The 19,789-nt window shown below is 37.3% G+C and overlaps 2 protein-coding genes across 3 annotated transcripts; both read right to left on the bottom strand.

Annotated features, from left to right (window-relative positions):
- Nucleotides 1-704: 704 nt before the first annotated feature.
- LOC128622516 (bile salt-activated lipase) lies at nt 705-6,459 on the bottom strand. Its single transcript, XM_053649098.1, has 11 exons — nt 6,289-6,459; nt 5,789-5,936; nt 5,118-5,237; nt 4,835-5,032; nt 4,297-4,427; nt 4,092-4,199; nt 3,261-3,375; nt 2,558-2,744; nt 1,788-1,991; nt 1,331-1,528; nt 705-965 (listed from the first exon to the last, which is right to left on the bottom strand). The coding sequence occupies exons 1-11, from the start codon at nt 6,349-6,351 to the stop codon at nt 791-793; spliced, it is 1,647 nt and encodes a 548-aa protein (XP_053505073.1). The 5' UTR covers nt 6,352-6,459; the 3' UTR covers nt 705-790.
- Nucleotides 6,460-6,586: 127 nt separating this feature from the next.
- gtf3c5 (general transcription factor IIIC, polypeptide 5) lies at nt 6,587-18,522 on the bottom strand. 2 transcript variants are annotated; one of them, XM_053649099.1, is made up of 11 exons: nt 17,508-17,932; nt 16,570-16,765; nt 16,287-16,485; nt 15,600-15,795; nt 14,139-14,243; nt 12,929-13,043; nt 12,611-12,691; nt 12,084-12,166; nt 11,128-11,210; nt 10,856-10,998; nt 6,587-7,564 (listed from the first exon to the last, which is right to left on the bottom strand). In XM_053649099.1, exons 1-11 carry the CDS (start codon nt 17,679-17,681, stop codon nt 7,401-7,403), a joined length of 1,539 nt encoding a protein of 512 aa, XP_053505074.1. In that variant the 5' UTR covers nt 17,682-17,932; the 3' UTR covers nt 6,587-7,400. The 2 variants fall into 2 exon arrangements, with proteins under 2 accessions (XP_053505074.1, XP_053505075.1); XM_053649100.1 differs by lacking the exon at nt 6,587-7,564 and having other exon boundaries at nt 10,939-11,029; nt 17,508-18,522.
- Nucleotides 18,523-19,789: the final 1,267 nt, after the last annotated feature.

Raw genomic sequence — 19,789 nt, 5'->3', positions numbered from 1 at the left:
TGAACCTTTCTATCATAACCAGCATTAACTTTGTGTTAAGTTTTTCAGGCAGGTTGACACACACAGCTAGGAGGAAGTTAGGAGAATCAAGCGAAGCCACATTACTATTAAAAACCAATGAACCATAGATTTATATTTGTTCATTAACTTATATTTACACACAAGTTTTTAAAAAATATCTTGGATGTGGGAAACTGAATAAATTAAAGCACTAGCAGCTTCATGCTGAAAAGAAAAAAAGAGTTTAATATGTGTAGCTACATGTTGTATTGTACACTTTTCATAAAGATGGTTAAAGCTTTATGAGCCATGAGCGATAATTTTTGGTTTATCGCTCTGGGTGTTCTATGTAGAACCCTATAACAGTGTGTTTTCCTATAAGATAGAGTTGGAAGTAGAACAACTTTAGAAATCCAAAGTACCCCGGAAGAACCCCTTATGTATCCTCAGCATACATATTTGTTTCTACTCAAAACATTTTGAAAGCAAGGTAGTAAACAAAAATGAATGAAACTGTATTTATTTAAGGTAATAAAAGTAATAAGAACGATTGCCTTTGAGGCAGGGATCAAGTGTCAATTACCCCACCATGTCCTTTTTTCTGTTGACCAAATTATGAATTATGGTCACTCTAAACTCACCCGTAATTTGAGATCTTTTTATAAAACGCAAAACAAAAAGAAAAAAGAAAACAACACCGAGACTTTGGTTTATTGTACACAGTTTATTGTTGGTGTGACTGCTCGATGGGTCATAACAGCAATAATTGGAGACAGAGCTCTGGAGACTTTCATCTGACGTTCGGAAAACTCATGTAGGTGGTGCTCCAGAAATAGACGTAGCGAGCTCTCATTTTCTGCTTGACAGAGTCCTTACCCATGCTGTTATTGATTTCCACAAACTGGTCGCCTTCAGTCAACTTGGGCCAGGCTACGGGCACTTCCGACTCACCAATGTTGGGGTCACTGAGCAGGGGAAAGAGAGGGCATACAATACAAAATCAGTTACTCACTAGGGTGGACAAATCATAAATCCATTAGCTAGCTCGCTGGGCAAGACGCAGCTCCAGTGGTCTCCAATCTCATGGTTTTGTTGCTCAGAAACCTTATTGACGAAGCAAAAAAATGGTAGATAGCATAAGGTAATAACATATGGCTTGCTAGTTAGCTAGAGTATTAATTCGAACAAATTGTATAATACATCACATTGTGTTTAGTTAACATTTCAGCTATTCATCTATCCTTGCTCTGATTTCTAGCAGAAACAGTGCTTAAGCACGGTGTCGATTATGAGCTATCTCTTTCAGGATCAAGTGGCGCTTGTGTATTACCCAGTCTTGGCGAAGTTGGTCCAGTAAGCGATCATGTATTTGGAGACTCTACGATGTTTGGGAAAGTAGGCCAGGGGAGTGGTGAAAGGCTTTCCAAACACATACTGCAGGTCGTCAGCATGGTCAGCCCCCATCCAGCTGGGATAGAAAGGCATGCGGCTGGGCTCTGAGAACAGGTACGAATAAGTACGGCCCGTCCTGAAAGGAGAAAAGGACCAGATTAATGAGAGCAGAATAAAGATCGCATGACTGTAAAGGTTTAAAGTCATCCAGGTCATTTTGATTGACCAGGTCACTTATTATTAAATCAAGGAAAGCCTTGTGTTGGAATCATGCTCCTTGGAAACAAGTAAGATTAGATAACATGTCCACTCGCCATGATGTACTGCTGCAAGATTTAAGGCCAGAGGAAACTTGTAGATTTCATTTACTTTGGTAATGATAATGATTCACGCACTTGGCATGTTTGGCATGGAGATACAGAGCCGTTTGTGTCGGCACCAGGAAGGTGTAGTCAGTCTCGATGTCCACGATTGTCTTTTTGATGTCGTCCTTGCCAGGCTTGCTTCCCCAGTTAGCAGTGTACTGATCATAAGCAGCTGCGGAAGCTTCCAGACCTTTATCACTGGTCAAAGCAGTCAGGAGAGCTTTGACGTCCTCACTGCGTTGGCAAATACAAAGGAATACATTGTTGTTTCGAGAGTAACAGCTTCAACTTTCATGCTGGATGCTTCACATAACCTAAGACTAAAAATTAAAGTATTCAATTATTGATGTGGCGCAGCTTTCTGTGAGAAGAGTTTTGAAAAAAATTTTTGGAAGGAGTCTCCAGTGTGAGCGCTTTGTAACACTCAGTGATAATTTGAAAACATGACATTATTCTTTAATAACCACTTTGGGGTGGAAATGGATCACACCACCCTGGTGTTGAATATTTTACTTTAACAGCATCTCTGAAGTGTTTTATTCAGTACATACACTCTTACTAATAATGGTTAAATCTTGAATATTTGGTTTGTCCTTAAAGACCCTTAAAAGTTCTATGTAGAATCTTATAACAGTGGTTTTTTATTTATTTATTTATTTTTATTTTTTTTTTTAGAGCAAAAAAAAGAAGTATCTTTATAGTTACTCAGCATTTTCAGAGAATTTACTGAATACTCATCTAATACAGCACATATAAAATACAAGGACCAGAACCGTCTAGAGGAAGAAAGTGTTTCTTACATGGGCGTAGGCTGGAGAGGCTGGTTGACAGAAGCAATATCAAAGCCAGTGAAAATGTGGCCATCCATGTCGTTAACTCCAGCGATATAGTCGATGTCAGCCGCATTACTAAACAGGGTGCTGGGGTCAGCGGGGAGGAAATCACCGTCAATCACAGGTGAGAGGGCCAGGTTCTTCACAATGGGGTCTAAAGGAGGATTTTACACTTTTTTATGGCAACTTAAATCACTTATAGCATCTCTTTCATTGGTTCCCAATCCTACTCCTGGATTACCAGCATATTTAGCTGGTTTTCCTGTTGTACTACATTTATTTCAATGAATCAGGTAATTATGAACACAATGTTCATAAACAAAGATAAAGTATAAAATGTGCTTCACAGGAGTATAATCAGGAGCAGGCTTGGGAACGACTCTTGAAAACACTGACAAGAATGAGACATATGGGGAAAAAAGGCTTAAAGGATCTCCATGTAGGATTTTTACATATATGGACATCATGAATCACTGACAGACTAGCAAATCAGCCTTTTACCTCCATAACTATTGTTTTAACTGCTGTTTGTGTAAAAGACGATGGTGTTCCACTGTCAATGACTGAAGTGCTTCCAAGGATCTGAATTTTCCTATCAACACCAGACTTATCCAATTTTAAATGAGCTCTCATTTCTGTTGCTTTTGGTTAGTGTAAGGAAAGTGCTTACTTGTTGCAGAACCTTTCAGGTTAAGGGTACCAGCAAGAGTTAGCCTGACTGGGTCAGTCATTTTCAGGCAGGCTGCCATGCTCTGATCAGTGGGGCAACCCACTTTCTTAGCAACCTGTCAGCATGTAAAAGAAACACTTTATTATTGAACTTTTTTTCCCCCTCATTCAAAGACATTTAAAAAGTAGCAGAGATGACACATGAAGTATATGGCATTGTTGATACAAACAAATCCACCCCGAATGACGTGCATATCAATATTTTTGGTGTCTTTCATCAAAACTATTTTCATGTGTTTCAGGGCAGACTTTTCCTTTAATACTGCCATATTGAAGTGGCATCACTGTCATGTAACCTAAGGTAAAGCTAACAGGTGAATGCACAAAGTAAACTCTCTGGGCAGTGGCATGTCCAGGTTTTTTTTTTTAGACATGAGGTGGCATGATTGGTGCCTGAAAAACTTCTAATTGTGTCGTTACTAGGACTTCGCAGAATGTGATTTGTTCCTGGGTGCAGAATTAATCATCATATAGTGCTCTGTACTTTCTAACACAAGGGATTAGGTGGAAATACCTACAAAGGTACGCTGATTAAAATCAGCATGAGCTAGAAATGATTCATTAAGAAATATAGAGTTGGGCTGGTGACTGGGCTAGCAAGAATTATTTCAAGGGTGGCAGCTGCCATCTTGGTCCACCCACCTGCCCATGCCTATGTCTCTGAATAAAATACCAAAGTTCAATATAATATACCAGAATATTCTGTTATAGACCCTATTGATTATTCTCATAAGTTGATTAATGAAGCCAATCGCAGTATATTAGCATTTACCTCTTCAGCATAGGCTCTAGGATTTCTGTTAACAGCCCAAGGACACAAAGCAACGCCACTCTGGGATATAGCTCTGCGAATCAAGCCTTTGTTGTGGGGTGTCAGCATCTGTACACACACACAAACACACATATTTCAACTATCAAAGGAAAAAGAAATAGCCATACAGGATATAGGATCAAAGGAGAACCAATCCAATTCATACCTGAAAGCTCACACTGGCCGCACCGGCAGACTCTCCAAAGATAGTGATGTTGTTTGGATCTCCACCAAAAGCCTTAATGTTCCTGTGCACCCAAGCGATGGCAGCTTGCTGATCCCAGAGACCATAGTTTCCTAAGAACCAGGGTGTGGTCATGTCATTACACTCATTCATAAATGATTCCAGTTTTAGGAAGCAGACTCATTCTGGTTGTCTTTAAAGATAATAGCACAGCGCTGTTGAGTTCTCAATTCTGATTGGTCAGATTCATTTTCTATAACAGCAGCTCTGATAACAGTTGAACATAGTTATTGTGTTTATTAAGGGTAAAGACAATTATTCCATTTCAAACTATGAAGAGGAATTTTATGTGGAGAACACACATGAGCTGTGTGCTAAAGACAGTGAGATGTCCCAGTGGGGTTATTAGAAATTTAGGCACTCTTGGAATGCAGCTCATCCAATCAAATTAGTGGACCAGAATGAACTGTTGTGTAAAAGCAGGCAACCAGATACACGATATCAAACTTTTGATTCTCACCGGGCAAATCTGAATCTCCAGTACTGAGGAATCCGAGCGCCCCGACACGATAGTTCACGGTCACTACCATGACGTTTCCCCGGTCAGCAATCTCCTCTCCACTGTACAGGTAGTTATCCAAGAAGTTAGCGCCCTGAGAGCCTCCAACCAGGTAGCCACCACCGAAGAAGTAAACCATGACAGGGAGGCCAGTTGAAACTACAAAGAAACACATTATTACAATATAGCCACTGCGTTAATTCTGAAATTGAATCCTAGTCCTAGTGGCTGATAGCATTCTTACTTGAGCGGCCTTGTGGGACCCAGATGTTGAGGTACAGGCAGTCCTCGCTGCCACGAGTTCCACTCTGAATCAGGTCCAGTTGCAGGCATCTCTTAGGAAAGTCATTGGCCTTCAAAACACCTATACAGAAACCGTAATCATCTAAAAATCCTTTTGTGACACTATAATATTAAATATATATACATTCCTCTTTATTAGACACTTTATCCTGGTCAAGGTCTATCCTGGGCACACTAGGCATGAGGCAGGAATACACCCTGGATGGGACAGCAGTCCATTGCAGATCACCATGCACACACACACCTTCACACACTCATTCACACCTAGGGGCAATTCACTAGGGTCACTAATTCAATACATGTTTGGGAGGTGGGAGGAAATCTGAGAACCTGCAGGAAACCCACACGGACACAAGCAAGAGCTCAGGATTGTCCCACCGCAAATAAAATTAAAATCGATTTAAATAAGCTCTGTGTCCGGATTTTAACATTTTACCAGATTAAAGTGGAACATGCTTGGTTACTACAAATTAGAAAATATGTACTGTTTATGCATCCTCACATGCTACTCCTCGAGGAAAAAGCACATGCAGGATGGATAAATGATCAGTTAAGTGAAAAATAAGGCAGTGAGCTGAGGAGGAAGTCGATCAAGGAAGCAGTTATACTCACCGTTCCAGCCACGGTGAGGAGTCGGCTTCTGGAATCGGCCCGGTTGTGCGGCAAATGGGACACCCTTAAAGACGTCCATGTAGCGGAAGAGTCCTACTAAATGATTCTTCCCCTCAACCAACCCTCCTTCTGTGTACACAACTCCCAGCTATGGAACACATACACACACCAATTTTTTTTATGTTCCATGAGAATATGAGCTGTGGCCAGATGAGTCATGAATAGATAAATGTAAAGCAAAATGCTTGGTCCTTAATGTATAAAATTCATTTTTTTTGAGGTAGAAAACTAACATATCACTAACTAACATAACATCATATTAAATCTAATTATAATAGTTTTTAACCAGTGAGACAATAGGACTTAATAATATATAAGGGGTTTTCTAGACTTTTTTGTTTGTTTGGGAGAATATCAAAGCAAATTCTGTCAAAAGTTCAAATCAAGTCAAATTTATATTCAAGGACAAATACATATCAACTTCGAATGAATCGACTCACCGAAGATGCATTTGCAGTGCTCATAAAAAGCCCCAAAACTGCTAAAATTCCCAACCCAACCATCTTTATTCACTGGACCTAGCAGTAAAACCAAGGATCGTTCTTTTGCCTTATATATATATATCCACACACACTTATGTGCTTGTATCTCTGCTCAGCAAAATTTGCATAGTGCTATTTTTATTTCAAGGGCCAACACATGACTCCTTATCTTTAGTTCTCATGGTAAAAAAAAAAAATAAAAAATCTGGGAAGCAAATATCTTTGGTCTCTGTTAAAATCGCTTCTGTTGCAATGTTACAATTTCCAAGTCCATCAGCAAGAGCACTGGTTGGAAGGAGTCTCCAGTATCAGTGCTTTATAATAGACAGACATAAATGGTCCAGCTTCACAAGAGAGGCTGGTGATTTAAAGACTGCTTATATATTTTATAAAGTAAACGATAACATGTTTTGTGGATGGTCCTCAACACTAAACATAACTATAAACGGATAAAAACTGTCGTTCTTTCGTGTCGTTCTTTAATTTAATAAGCAGTTGTAATCGTTTGCAAATTGCTGTAGTATGAGAGGAATAAATCACTTCAGGATGTGATGTAATACAAAAATAATCACCTTTGTCACTGATTATCTTCCCATAAATGTTTTATTGTTGATGTGGCTGATATTAAGCATTGTATGAACAGGGAATACTGAGTAGCCATGAAAAAGTGTGTTACAGTGCCGAAACTGGAGAAGGTGAAAGTTCTGATAATGGCCTGCCAGCTTACACCTGCATCTGTTCCTCTAAAAACACACACCAGCTGCATTTCAAAATTGATTTTTGCAGCTTTATCTCTTTTTGGTTTCAATACTGCAATACAGATAAGCCAGGACATGCTCTGATAGCCCTCATTTATGTCTATGAAATGTCTACTAAGAAAAAAATCCAGGCCAATTTTTTAAATTATTATTATTATTATTATTATTATTATTATTTGCCACATAACATTCAACATAATATCTCAGTCTAACTCTCTGTATTGAACAAATAATTATTTTTACAAAAGACATTTATTCATTTTCCACATTAACTTAAGTCAACTTAATCAGCTTAAAGTCCACAGTTCTAGTTTACATGTAATCAAGCATTTCTGTCTCCATTTCATTTTCACTCCCATCAGGCTTGAAATCTTCATCGTCGTCATCGTCGTCTTCGTCGTTGTCGTCTTCGTCCTCGTCACTCTCTTCGATTTTACGTCCGGCCCGGACAGGCCTCAGCTTCGGGGAAGACAGAGCTGCAAAAACCAGCAATTTATGTACATGTATGTACAGTTTAATACAAAAGTTTAGGCACCCCTTGCCAAATGACATACAGTATATTACTGAGATACTGTTTTAAGTAAAAAGAAGTAAACCCAATCATTATGGCAAACTATTATTATTATTTTTTTTTTATAAAAATGTTTTACTTTTACAAAAAATGAACTAAATTGGCTAAATTCCATGTCTTTTTATTAGGTCATTTCAACATTTGAAAACTTTGTCATCTTTACAGAAGAGCTCTTCTCTGTTTGATGATGATGTGATGGTGCAGGAGTATGGCAGACATTTTAACAGCAGGTAACTGATTACACGCTGAATTGATCAAGTTTATGTTTGTTTTGCTGCAAATCACAGCTATCCAACAACTTGATCACACTTAGGTAGAGAGGTTTTAGGCATCTTTATTCAGACAGAGTTTGTTAAACTGCTTCCTCACCCAACCTATTCTCCACAGATTATAAATTAAACAAAACATTTCCACGTCATTTTGGTGAAATATATTAACTGTTTCTTAAAGTCGAGGTGTTAACGTATATTCCTGGCAGAAAAACTCAATTTGGACCAAAACTTAATTACATTTCTTTTTTGTTATCATTTTTAGCTGTTCTCCCAAGTTCAACCACAGCGACCTCCGCCAGACATTTGGTCTACACAGTTATTTTAAAAGCAGCTGCAATTCCACTTATGAATAAGCAGAAACTCAGACCGCAGAGTCAAATTATTATATAACTAAACACAAGCCACAGTCATATAAGGGTGTCTAAGATACTCAAACCACACTTGGGTACAGATTTATACTGAGTAAAAAGTTTGTGCTAGATACCATGTTCAGTGTTCAATCAAAACTAATAAGCACACTATCTGATAAGCCTTTATATCAGACCCAAATTTTCCAGTAGCACTGGAAAAAAATGCAGGTGTGTCTTCTGGATCCAGAATGCCAGTCAATATTCAACTAAGCTAATGGTGCAATCACAATGAAGGTTAAAAACACTGAAAAAAATATTTATACTTATCTATTCCATTCATATGAGTGAATACATGGTACACTATTCACAGGGCATCTGGTTGAGAACATCATCGGGACTGGGATCCTACAATATCAGGGCTCTACGGTAACGATTTCTTTTAGGTGCACTTGTGCTCCTAATTACAAAAATTTAGGAGCACAGTTGAAGTTTATTTTTTTTTGTTTGTTTTTCAGAGATGGTTAATGTACGTTAATGTACGTTAATGTACCACAATATAACACACAAGTAGGCATGAGAAAACTTAAGCTTGTCAATTATGACTGAATTTAGGAACATAGTGTGAGCCATGACAAATTAATTTACCTTCTGATAAACTAAATTTAATATTTTCAGTTAATTTTACAGGCTGCATGCAAAAAAAAAACCTCAATGTTCAGTATTTGAAGTATGCTCCTCTTAAATATATTTAAAGCTACACTATTAGACATTTTCCACTGTCATGGTTCTGGGCTGGAGTCAGTTCTCGATCCGCTCTGTGTATATTGTGTATATATCTGAATAATCTCATATAGGATGTGATTGGGTGAGTCCATTTAGACGTCAGATGCAAAGCACTTTAGTTTAATGGTATTCCTTACTGATGCTCCGATCAGGATTTTTACAGCCGATACCGATCCACATACCAATCTTGTTTTGTTTAAGCTTTAATCAGGAGGTCTGTCATAAACAGTTAAATGTAACCTCTCTGCTCATGGTCAATGTTAATTGAATTTAAATAATAGCGATGAGAAATACTGTTGGTTAATTGATAAATAAACAAGCATAAAATATTTATTTTTAAATATCTTAAGCAATAAAGAGTCCTAATTAAAAATAGACTAACACAAGCATGATCCATATTAGGAAAAAGGCTAATAGCCTTCCAAGGAGATAGCAAACTAAGCTTAATGTCAAATTGATATTAAATGGAATCCATAGTAATTAAACATCATTTAATTTCTCATTTTATTTATATTTTATGAAGTTATTATAACATCTATTTTTTTATATTAAATTATTTATGTATAACTAAGCACATTTTCTGTCTTTACAGTTTATTAGTTTTTTTGTTTGTTTGTTTGTTTATCAGTTGTTCCTTTTAGATCGGTTCCCCCAGTACACTGTTGCCATGTCTGCTGATAATATTGAGTTGTATTTAAATCAAAACATGGAAACTGGAGGTGACTTTTCTAGTGATATCTGGCAACCATGAGTTTAAATGAAGTGAATGCGCTGTGCGTGTGAGCCGGGACGAGTTGGTGAAGAGAGAGAAGGAGAGCGGCAGTGTACTGTATGTGTACAGACTGAACAGTTGCTACTCTTGATTATGATTGGTGAGGAATTATTTAATAAAGAAGTTTGAATTAAAACCCACCTTGTAGCATTAACATTATTATTAATTTACCGCTGTCCCTACATGAGCAGGTCACAGGTGTAGGACATTTCGCGGGATCAGTAAAAGGTGGCGGTTCTGAGATCGGGAAGTTGAGAGAAGCAGATGATGTACAGAGTTATTCTCGTCATCATAATGGCTTCTTTGCAGTATTTACACACCTGTTCGGTTGACTGAGGTGATAAAAAGCAGTGTGAAATAAATCTTGCGCTGTGTAGATGCATTTTGGAGTTTTAGTTTTTATTCCGATTGTATTATACAATTATGAACAGGTCACTCGCAACGCAGTCGCACAAAGAACTTTTCAATCGCAAATGCAAATGAAATGGTCGCACTGTAGAGCCCTGCAGTATGCAACAAAAAAGTCGTTTGAGCAAGAGGTTTCTGCTTTACTTCATTTCAGATATGAAGCTGGCTGGACAAAAGTCCATGTGACCGTTCATTCATCCTTAAGTGACTGCTGGACAGGGTAGCAGTGGTTTAAATTAGGCTACTAGTTTCTTCATATTTTGAGTAATAGAACCAACTAAATTTGTGAGATAGGAATTTAAAAAGGACAGTCCCGTACACATCTCTAGTTGAGACAAATTATGAACTCGAGTGACGTAGCTGAGGTTGAGGAACTGTCCACTCCCACTTCATGGTTAGATCCAAATGCACATACAAATACAAATACTTAGAGCACTAAACAGATACAGATTAGGCATTATGTGAGACCCCTAACATTTACCCCTAGTTTGTATTCTTTTATTAGCCAACAGTGACTAAACTTGGTGTAAAACCTAGTTCTATTCTTGCACCAAAAGGACTGTGTGATATGTGCCTGTCCAAAGCAACAGCTGTGTGTACCAAGCACTTACAAGGTCTTTTGGCTCGCGCCACCTGCGCGATCATGGAAGAGATGATGTTTCTGAGCTCGTCTGAAGTCCGCGGCAAACACCAGCCGTCACGCTCGTCGCACACTTCCTCCTTCCCGTCATTTTTATGGATGATGCTTTTAATTCTGACAGGGATCAATCGTGAAGAAGCATTCACTAGAAATGCAGGCAAGTGTACTGTAAAGCTGTACATATTTAACATTTAGTATTTTCTTGAGACAAAATTAATTTTTAAATGTAATTTAGGGCCTTACTTCTCTACATCCAGATCGCACAGCTGGTAAAACATCTGTCGGTAGGGTGGTAACATTCCCTCACGGAATATATAAACCGAATCCTGCAGTAAATTGTTTTATTTTATTTTTTTTAAATCGATGAAATAGAGTTATAATGCCACTATATGTCACTAATTGCTGGGTGTTTTTTGTCATCTAGTAAGTGCTGCAACATATAAAGCAAAGCAACATACAATACACTATTGAATTCTTGAATTCGATCGATCAGAAGGTATCAAATCAACAATTTATATTAATGCACTCATTCTAATATGTTTCTATAGTAACAACTTATATAGGGATACAATATGGCAACCTCTCTACATCAGCATGTTCAATAAAACTGTTCAGATGGTGAAGTGTGCTATGAGGAGATTTATTAATCATTTTTGGAAGGAGTTTCCAGTGTTAGCACTTTGTTACAGAAAGCCGCCACTGTTGGGCCCTTGAGCAAGGCTCTTAACCCTAAACTGCTCAGATGTGTAAATGAAAAATTTATACAAGTCGCTCTGGATAAAGGCATCTGCCAAATGCCATAAATTGAAATGTAACATGACACGCTATGGGTTTTTTGTGTTATTAATTTCGAGAGAGAGTGAGAGAGGGGAAAAGAAAAAAAAAGAAAAAGAGAGGCTGGTGATGGAACGAAGGTTTGTAGCTGCTATAATGTAAGTGATAACAGGACATCAGGAAATGCTGGAATGGGAAATGAGTCAACGTTGGGGTGGTAACGGTAATGCTGCTGCACATCTGGCCAGTCATTATCACAGTTATTTTAAAGGCCAGACAGATGGATTAAAATCAGGACTGTTGCAAAGAGCCAATACCAACGAGGTGAAATTGATTTTCATGATTTTAATATTAAAAAAAATGAAAATCTTCAGATAGATAAAACACACAAGTGCCCTAAGAGAAGGTATAGATGAATTTTTTACCTTAAGAATGTATTTTGTTGAAGAGGATAGGGTGCTTGATGAACTGTCCTGGGTGATGTCCTTCACACTAGCTGCCTGAGGCGCTAAAAGTGCAGTAAAAAAAGAATCAAAGGGTCAGTGGAAAAGAAACAATGCTGATACCCTGAGGCAGATGGGGTACAACAGCAAAATAAAGCATCAAGTTCCACTCCAGGATGAATCTGAGGCTCCAGTATGAATCTGAGGCTCCAGTGGACACACGTTCACCCAAATTGGATGAAGATTGGAAAATCATTCATCCGTCTAGTTTCAATCGTCCTGTTGACATGTTCAGGTGTACTAGTGTTCCTAATAAAGTGCATGCTGAGAGTATATTACAGTGTTTTCCATAAAGTATAGTAGAATGTGCTGTAAAGCCTTATCAGTTGTTAATTAAAGAAGCGTTATAAAGAATGTTACAGACAAAAACAATGGCCTAGAAACATCTCCACACCTTTAAGATCACAAGAACAGCAGGCTCTATGAAAGAATACTAAGTATTCCCTCACCTGCCTTGTTGACTGAGGTTGGAAGAGTGTACTGGTAGGCACTTCTTTTAGCCTTTACTGGTATATCATTAAAGCTATTTCCTACGGAGAGAAAAACAGAGAGAACAAAGCATCACAATAATTACAAATGTGTTTTGAACAAACTAAGAAAAACTAGGACAAAGTAAATGTTTATGGTACTGGTAGATGAACAGATTTGTATGAGTCTATTCCAAATACTTGATCCAATTTCTTTTCTTATTTATAAAATAAACTGATAGAATTGAAATACAGCCATATTGTACATGCAGTCGGACTCAACCACTCGTGGTTCCTCACCATGTCTCACTCCACAGCGGATTCTGAAGTCCAGAACCTGGTAGATTTTGGCCTCCGTGTGCTTACGGGGATCATAACCAAACCTCACCCACAAGCTTCTCCATGGCCCAGTCAACTGATGCGCGCGTACACACATATACACATATATACATACACACACACACACATACATATATACATATACATATACACATATACACATATATACATATACACATATGTATATATACATATACACATATGTATATATATATATACACATATGTATATATATATATATATATATATATATATATATATATATATATATATATATATATATATATATATATATATATATAATACAGTATAATTCAATGCACTTTGCTACTAAATAACAAAAGTTCAATATATTATATGATATTTACACCATAGCACTCTTGAATTCTCAGTTCTGTTTGGTCAGAAGGTTTTGATACATTTTCAAATTTTATATTAAAGGTTTAGTTTTATTGTTATGATTTATATTCAAAGGTTTATATTAAAGTGCTCGTTCTAATATGTTATCACTTCTATACTACTGTAGCTTACACTGGGACATACACCGGGACGGGGACGCTGCACATAAACAGATTTTTTTTTGAAAACCCTGTGATTGTTGATATCGTGAGGTTGTCTGCAAGCAGAGGTTGTTTATTGAACATTTTAGGAAGAAGTCTCCAGTGTTTGTGCTTTGTAATTATTTAACAGCCAGGGTTAAAGCTGTTCCTTTAAGTTTTCTGACACTTTGTGTCTTGTTTTATGGGTTCTCTATAACATGACCATTTTGTTTTAACCTTAAAGGGGTGGCGGGGATGACAGTAAATGTACCTATAAATGGATAAAAAAAAAATTAAAAAAAAGTATAGTGTGTCATTCTTTAATTACTAAAAATTGTAATCCTTGGCAAATAAGAGTAACAAAAACAAAAAGAAATCAGGTTCAGGGTAGTAACAGTAATGCATCACACCACCCTGTTGCTGATTCTTTTTTTTTTATAACAGCATGCCTTCAAATTGTGCATTAATCCTTAGTAATATATAATCACATTGAAAGATCTGATATGAAGCAATGTGACTTCCATCCAAACGGTCAGATCAGAACGTTTACATCAATCCCATGTGATTTGTCATCATTATTTGCTAGCCAGTTGAAAAAAATAACGTGAACAAAATGATGTTCTTTCACTCACCATGTAATAAGCCAGAATGGGGAGCAGGATCTTCAGCTTCTCCGGGTGAATGTTGATGTTGGCTTTAACGGCATTGCGGGACCATATGGGCCGTCTTTCAAATAGCTGTGTGTGGGAACATTGTCGCATATAACTAAACGTACCATAAAAACACAAAATGGGGAAATTCGAGCTGACTTACTACTACTTTTTTCGGGAAGGTATTAGCTGTTCTCTCTCACATCCTAACGAGTGCTTGCTTAAAGGCAGGAACACTTGGAAGAAAAAACCTTTAAACCTATATATAAAAGGCACTAAAATTAACTGTAAAACATAAATATGTCCTACACCTGCCTAATTTGAATGAAGATTTTGTTCTTTCTTCAATTAGTTTAGATCTAGATTGTTAAAAAAAAAATACAGTGCTGTGAAAATGTGTTTGCCCGAGTTCTTCTGTTTTTGTGTATATCTCATACTAAATTGTTTCAGAAATTACAACCAAATCTAAATAAAAAAAGGCAACCTGAGTAAACACAAAATACAGTTTTTAACTGATAATGTTATTTAGTGAAGCAAAAAAGTTATCCAATACCAACTGGGCCTGTGTGAAAATGTATTTGCCCCATCCAGCAAGTCACAAAAGAGCCAAGGACAACATCAAAGGAACTGCAGGCCTCTCTTGCGTCAATAAAGGGTACTGTTCATGACTCCACTATCAGAAAGACACTAGGCAAAAATGGCATCCGTGAAAGAGAGGCGAGGGGAAAACCCACTGCTAACCCAGAAGAACATTAAGGCTAATCTGAATTTTGCCAAAACACACCGTGAAGATCTTCAAAACTTTTGGGAGAATGTTCTGTGGATTGAGGAGTCGAAAGTGGAACAGTTCGGAAGACAGGGATCCCGTTACATCTGGAGTAAACCAAACACAGAATTCCACAAAAACATCATCATACGAACGGTCAAGCATGGTGGAGGTAGTGTGATGATATGGGGATGCTTTGCTGCTTCAGGGCCTGGGCAACTTGTAATAATTGAGGGAAACATGAATTCTGCTCTTTACCAGAAAATCCTAAAGGAGAATGTCTGGTCTTCAGTCCATAAATTGAAACTCGAGCGCAACTGGACTATGCAGCAAGAAAATGATCCAAAGCGCAGGAGTAAGTCCTAGTCCTAGAAGTAGGCGAAAGACTGATGAAAGTTTAAGGGGACAATTAGTTTTTCACATTGGTGACAGGTTTTGGAGAATTTTCTTTTGCTTCAATAAATAAAACAAAAAAAAAAACCCTGTATTGTGCATTTACTCAGGTTGCCTTTGTTTTATGTTGTATTTCGTTTGAAGGTCTAAAACTATTTAGCAGGAGATATGCACAACAGAAGAAATCAAACACTTTTTCACAGCACTGTATATTTTTATAACATAAAGGCAACATAAATCATATATTCCCAACACTTGAGTTGCAAACGTCTTTAAAAGCTTACCTTCCTCATTTCCTCCTCTGCCTTGAGGTCACTGTGGTGCATAGCGTTTTTCTGCCAGTTCACCTTAGCAGCCTCTAGTGGCTCAGTTGGGACAGTCTTATCTTCAAAAATCACAAATATGGCATTGTGGGCTCTCCGGGCTCGGTTAGGACCGATCAGGTTATCTTTGGTGAGCAAATGCGGAGCGTTTCCTTCCCTGTATATTTTGAAACGGTAAAGTAATGGAAATGATTTGAATACAAAGAACGCAGTGTGTTTTACATTAGACATTACAACATTAACCAGCTAAACCCAGCTGATTGTTGAAATGGTTAAATTCCAAAGGTTACAAATTATTTTTGTAGACCATAATGTTCATGTAGTTTTGTTATCTGGCCAGCTGAATGCATGGTATAGAAAATGTCTGATATATCTCAAATGTATTTGCATACTGGACCATGATTGGCTCTTATATTTTATGATGCAATAACACTTGAATGCCACACACTCTATACTCAAATCTTTTTAAAATTGTTGATGATGCAATAATCATTTTTACACCTTGACCACATATAGTAATTCCCTCAATAAGATTTAATCATAAAAAACATATTCTATAAAATTGACTTTAACGCAATTTCATTTTTATTTTACCATAATAGGATTATGTGCATGAATTTGGGACTTATGAAAACGCGGTGTGCTTACTTGTGGACAATATCCGGCCGGTAGTAGTAATCCACCGGGTTGTCCAGACGAGAGAAGATGGGAGGTGGAAGGAAGAGCGGCACAGACTGGTCAAAGAACGCCTTCTTTTCAGGTTTGCACAAAATGACCTTGTCATACAAAGAGATCTGGGATCCGTCAGCCTCTCTGTGCATAGCCAGGTACTGAAAATCTGCCATTCCTTCATGAAAAATAAACAGGTTTCAGTTTAGAGGATTTTGTGGGAGAATTTTGTATTAATGGAACATTGGATAGAGGAGTATACCTTGAAATTTATACGTGGTGTCTATAAGGCCCAGGATCTCCATGATGACGTGAGATTCCCCACTGCGTCTGTTTGTTCTGCGCCGCACTCGGATGAGCAGGTTGGTGGAAGAATAGCGATTCCCACATACAGGGTGACAGAAAGGGTCCTGGGGACGATATCGCAGCTCCAGCCGTTTGGACGAGTCTCCATACGTCTGTTAAAAAGAGAGAGAGAGAGAGAGAGAGAGAGAGAGAGAGAGAGAGAAAAGATGCCTTCTTGTATCAGAATGACACTTATTCTAATGCACATACATTATGCATATATCAAAACATTATGTACGGAAAAATTTATTAATTTCCAACGACAGTACACACTGAAATGGGTTTTTTGCACTTCTTATATACTGCAGCAATTTTCCAACGTTATCATCATTTTATTTATTAACAAATACACTAACTGTTTATAGCAACATTTAATAAATTATTTCCTGCTATAATTTACGCTGTAACAGCTATAAACCATTAGAACAGCTATAAAGTCGTTCAGTGACTAGTCTGTCTTTTTTCCTCTCTTGAAGTTAATAAGACAGAAAAAAAATCTGCAGCTTGTCATGTTGTCATAAATCTGATTTACCTGTGTCTGAAAACTTGCAACTGTTACAAAGTGTTAACACTACAGACTCCTTCCAAACAATAAACAAACAAACAAACAAACAAACAAACAAACATCCCCTTACAGTAAAATTCCCAGAATCGGTTTTTGCTAATCTATTTATGTGGAGTAAGTCTCTGTGTAAAATGTTACAATAGAAATGATGATGATGATGATGATAATGATGATGATGATCAGATACAAAGTAAAAGAGAAAACCTTAAATTGGACAGATGTTTTAAAATTACACAACTAAAGATTTTTTTTTTATTATTATTATTAAATCAGTAAGGTTAAATGATCACCTTGGACAGCCCCTGTTCCCCTCCAATGGTCGCCAGCATTTTGTCCACATTATTAACCAAACCCGGATATTCAATACAAACCAGTCTGGTCTCTGATAACGGCACCGTTGCTGCGTCTTTACTTTTACACTCAGCCTCCGTGTCTGAAGAGGCTGTGTTTACTTTCACGTCCATTACTATAATATTAAACTAACCAAATCCCCTACACGCACTCATGTCAACATCAACATCAACATGAGCGAAAATGTCCGACTGATAAAACATTCCGGGTGGAAACGACACTAAATATACTTAGTTCCGCCGCTGACTAACGTGACCCAGAGAAATCAAATTCTGGGTGTTATATAAAAAATAAAAACATTTTATCATTTGTAAAGTCTACAAATCCAAAAGCAATTCCTTTCAACACTTGTCATTTTTGCGAATACCGACTATCGTTTAATACACAACATTATAAACTAAAATAAGACCTGTTATTTTGAAAAGCCTGGAAACCTGTCAGTGTCTGTGAGTGTTGCCAGATTGGGAGTTTTCAATTCAGAGGTTGTAATCTTTTTCAATTTACTGTTTTGTTTTTTCCCCCTCAGAAAACAAAAAGGGTTTCCCTAACGTTAATATTTGGTTCTCTTATGATGAATTTTTTAGAACCATTTTATAACCTTCTGGAAACGTTCTCTTCTGGTTAACAATGTTAGCACTGTTCTCAACAAGTTCTGGGAACCGTAAACGTTCCTTTATGGTGACATGACAACTGACAAGCAATGTTCTCTTATGATAATGTTGCTTTTAGGTACTGTTTTGTTTTGAAACTACAAGAACAAGAACCTTCCAAGAACATTCCTGTAACGCTGATTCATGGTTTCAGAACGTTCAAAAAAAAAAAAAAAAAACAAGATGCTAAAACTACAAACTAATGTTCCAGGAACAATCGTGCAAGGAGGTTTCTGAAGTTCTCCAAAGGTTCCTGTTAGTTAATAGGCCATTTAGATAGACATTTACATAGACGTTACAATAGGTAGGTTACTGTTTAAAATATTTCACAAAGGAAATAGGGATTGATAAATATTCTGTATTATAGACATGAATGTGTATTCTGCAAAACCAACATGGAATAGTTAGGCTACAGATTCCTACAATTCAATAATTGTATTTCAATATAAAATAAAATCTTCATGAGATTGTTGCCTATATGTTCAGTAAGAGTACATGAATATTTTTGTCTGAAATTACTTACATTTAAGAAGTTCTTTTAACCATCCTAGGTTACCACAACGTTCCCTAGAGATTCAAATTATTTAAAGGTTCTCTGAACTATTACATGTTACCACAAGGTTATGTAAAACTTATGGGAACATTTGAAGAACATTCTCTGAAATATACTGTGCAACAAGGTTAAACTGATCAAAAAAGATCTGTTCTTAGAAATTTCAGGAACCAAAAACAAATGTTCCCAGAATGTTCTGGGAACATTTAACTTTTAGCGGCATTATTCTTATTCATCCATTTTCCATAGCTGGGGTGTGGTGGGTGTTCTGGCGCACTATGGTGGATGCTACACATTGGTGGTGGTTGAGGAGATTTCCCCCCATACAATGTAAAATGCTTTGAGTGCCTAGAAAAGCGCTATATAAATCTAAGGAATTATACCGCCTATCCTACACATCCATCTTCTATACCTCTTATCCTTTTCAGAGTCACGGGGAACCTGGAGCCTATCCCAGGGAGCATGGGGCACAAGGGACACACATTCACACTCTACAGACAATTGGAAATGCCAATCAGCCTACAATGCTTGTCTTTGGACTGGTGGAGGAAACTGGAGGAAACCCCTGAAGCACAGGGGAGAACATGCAAACTCCACACACACAGGTCAAAAAAAAGTTGGGACGCTGTGTAAAGCATAAATAAATTTAAATAAAAACAGAATGCAATGATCTCATAAATGCAGATCTCATAAACCAATATGTTATTCACAATAGAAACTAGAAAACATATCAAATGTTTAAACTGAGTAAATGTACCATTAAAAAAAGATTTGAATTTCATGGCTGCAACACATCTCAAAAAAGTTGGGACGGGGAAACAAAAGGCTGGAATATTCTTCTTCTTCTTCTTCTACTTTTTCTTCTTCTTCCTCTTCTTCTTCTTATCCAATTAATTAAATATTAACAGTATGAAAAAGTAAATGATGTACTCTGAAATTATGTAATAAGCAACCCAGTTATTGTTTGTGTGTGTGTGTGTGTGTGTGTGTGTGAAAAAGGAAGGTCATGGCTTAATAT

The sequence above is a fragment of the Ictalurus furcatus genome, chromosome 18 (assembly GCF_023375685.1).
Source record: "Ictalurus furcatus strain D&B chromosome 18, Billie_1.0, whole genome shotgun sequence".
NCBI classification, from domain to species: domain Eukaryota; kingdom Metazoa; phylum Chordata; class Actinopteri; order Siluriformes; family Ictaluridae; genus Ictalurus; species Ictalurus furcatus.
The sequence above is the reverse complement of the archived record's forward strand: the minus strand, read 5'-3'. Positions and strand labels throughout refer to the sequence as shown.

Excerpts from the sequence above, each read along its gene's own strand:
- LOC128622516 (XM_053649098.1), bottom strand. The coding sequence starts at position 6,351 with ATGGTTGGGTTGGGAATTTTAGCAGTTTTGGGGCTTTTTATGAGCACT. Across the intron at positions 5,238-5,788 it reads TCCTCACCGTGGCTGGAACG|GTGTTTTGAAGGCCAATGAC; the intron begins GTGAGTATAACT and ends GTTTCTGTATAG. Across the intron at positions 966-1,330 it reads ACCAACTTCGCCAAGACTGG|TGACCCCAACATTGGTGAGT; the intron begins GTAATACACAAG and ends TCCCCTGCTCAG.
- gtf3c5 (XM_053649099.1), bottom strand. The coding sequence starts at position 17,681 with ATGGACGTGAAAGTAAACACAGCCTCTTCAGACACGGAGGCTGAGTGT. Across the intron at positions 14,244-15,599 it reads CAGAGGAGGAAATGAGGAAG|CTATTTGAAAGACGGCCCAT; the intron begins GTAAGCTTTTAA and ends TCCCACACACAG. Across the intron at positions 12,692-12,928 it reads CCGCTGTGGAGTGAGACATG|GAAATAGCTTTAATGATATA; the intron begins GTGAGGAACCAC and ends TTCTCTCCGTAG.